Source organism: Triticum urartu, chromosome 7, assembly GCF_003073215.2.
Source record: "Triticum urartu cultivar G1812 chromosome 7, Tu2.1, whole genome shotgun sequence".
In the NCBI taxonomy this organism is placed as follows: Eukaryota; Viridiplantae; Streptophyta; class Magnoliopsida; order Poales; family Poaceae; genus Triticum; species Triticum urartu.
The window spans coordinates 255,212,162-255,214,507 of record NC_053028.1 but is presented as its reverse complement, the minus strand read 5'-3'; the positions used below and the strand labels follow the sequence as shown (position 1 = coordinate 255,214,507).

Here is a 2,346-nt window from a genome sequence, read left to right as displayed (position 1 = left end):
GCGCGCGGAAAACGATTACGCGCGCGCGGGAAAAGGCAGCCGCTCGTGTGTTACATTTGGCGCGCCGCGTCCGGCGCTCCTATAAATTGCAGCGCCTCCGCCGCTCTCTTCATCGCCCTTTGCCGCTCTCTCCGTCTTTCCATAGCTCTCTGCCACGCTCTGCCGCCGACACGCCACCACCGCGTCACGATGCCGCCTCGGCGCCGGGAAGGTACGGGCTACCGCGGCGTCGGCGTGCGCTCGTCCGGCACCTACTCCGCCAAGATTCGGTCGGGCGGCGGCATGCGGCTCCGTCTCGGAACTTTCGACACCGCCCAGGAGGGCGCCCGCGCGTACGACGCTGCGGCGTGGCGCCTCCTGCGGTCCCGTCAGGACATGAACTTCGCCGACGTGGCGACGCGGGAGCGCGCACAGGAGTTGGCGCCTTTCCCGCGGCTTCTCACTGACGAGGATCATCGCAAGCATCGGAGGCGGGAGCATCGTCTCAGGCTGGCTGAGATGGACGAGCAAGCCATGGCGCTGTGGAGTCATCGCTTTCCGGAAGACACCAATAAGGAACAGTTATTCGTCCAGAGGAGGGCGAAGAGGAGAGAGAAGCGAGCCGACTATCGCGAGGACAAGCGAACGCGGAAGGCGGTCGCTAAATACAACCAAGCGCTAGGAGATATGTCCTTCTGGAACTTCGACGACAAGCGGTTCCTTGACGCCTACGCTCTGACGTCGGAGGAGGACATCACTGAGACAGAGTCCGAGTCGGACGAGTAGTAGTAGGAGAATTATCACTAAATCAAATATGTAATATGAGAACTATCTACGAAACCAAATACGTAGTAGAAAAAACTGAAATATAGCGCGCCTGCTAGAGCGGCGTGGACACGCTTTAATTTACGACGGCCGCTGGAGCCAGCGCATCGCTGCGCGTAAAAGCTGACTAACCCGGCGCTGTATCACGCCTTTTAGCGCGCGGCGCGTTGCGAGACTAAACCCTTATCTCCTCTCGTCTCTCTCTCTTCCGTCTCGTCATCATCCCCTATCCATCTCCTAGGGTTTTTACCCCCATGGCGATGGCATCGCGCGCCGTCCTCCTCTCCCGTCTATCGCCGCTCCCCGCTGCGACCTCTCGCTTCCTCCTCCGCCCTCTCGCCGCCGCCGCCAGCCTCCTCCCGGCGGCGACCTCGCCCGTCCAGGCGGCGGCGCGCGGGGCGGTGCGGTGCTTCGCCACACAGCCGGCGACGTCGTCGCTGCGGGACTCCTCGCCCAACTGGAGCAACCGGCCGCCCAAGGAGACTATCCTCCTCGATGGGTGCGACTTCGAACACTGGCTGGTAGTCATGGAGCCGCCCGCGGGCGACGCTGCTAATCCTGATATCACACGCGACGAGATCATCGATAGCTACATCAAGACCCTCGCCCAGGTCGTCGGAAGGTATTGCTGTAACCATTTCTCGCATCTTCATCTTGTTGTGTTAGACGGTTGATGGAGCTTTATTGATGGGATGCGCGCTCTTGTTGTGTAGATTCTCCTGCATTTTATGTCTCACTAATGTTTAGTTCAGGGGAAAATTTTAAAATCAGTAATACGACACTAACGGTTTTTGCTTGGTTGAATCAAATTTGATTACATTGTTAGTTTGTTATGTCTGGTGTGAGCTAAGAATCACAGACACAGTGATGCCCATACGGGGACACAGGATTCGGCATTCCAAAAACAACTATTTGGGAATACTGCCAGTAATATATAAAAAATTAAAACATGACATGTAATATAGAGTTAAAATAAATAATCAATGAGAAAACGAGATGAGATATTAGTGAACTAGCAGGATCTTAACATCAGGTTGTCCTTCAGTCTCACCCATGGATGATTGGCTACCAGCGGTGGCACTCCCAGATGCCATGCCCCCTAACAGCAGGCAACAATCAACACCCAAAAGCAGCACCAGCATTCAATCAGAGTACAGCATCATGCAGCTAATAAAAAACGCAAGCAGGCAAGCAGCGATGACATGACCACACAGGGAAGCAAGCAGCAGCAGCTCAACAGCAAGAGTCACAAAGAGATGAAGAGGTTGAGGAGAGGCTGCTGGGCCTGGGGAGTCAGGGTTACCTGCTTGAGCGTGATTGTCATTGGGAAGAGAGGCTGCTGCACTTGGCAAACAGCATCGGCCGAGTCCAGGTGGCAGCGGCCGGCGGCGCTGTGTTCGCTAGAGCCAGGAGGAGCTCGTTCCTTTTTGTGGCGAGCATATGTGGGAGCCTGACAAATAGGATTTGTATTCGGGCCGAGGCTGTTATTGGGCCTCCCGTGTCCCCAGCATATGCACGTACCCCAACCAATGTCCTTGGTTT

At 56.1% G+C, this 2,346-nt stretch overlaps 1 protein-coding gene across 1 annotated transcript; it reads left to right on the top strand.

Annotated features, from left to right (window-relative positions):
- Window positions 1-966: 966 nt before the first annotated feature.
- Window positions 967-1,493, top strand: LOC125520525 (multiple organellar RNA editing factor 8, chloroplastic/mitochondrial-like). The gene has a single exon (XM_048685479.1). The coding sequence runs from the start codon at window positions 1,059-1,061 to the stop codon at window positions 1,476-1,478; it is 420 nt and encodes a 139-aa protein (XP_048541436.1). The 5' UTR covers window positions 967-1,058; the 3' UTR covers window positions 1,479-1,493.
- The last annotated feature ends 853 nt before the right edge of the window (window positions 1,494-2,346 follow it).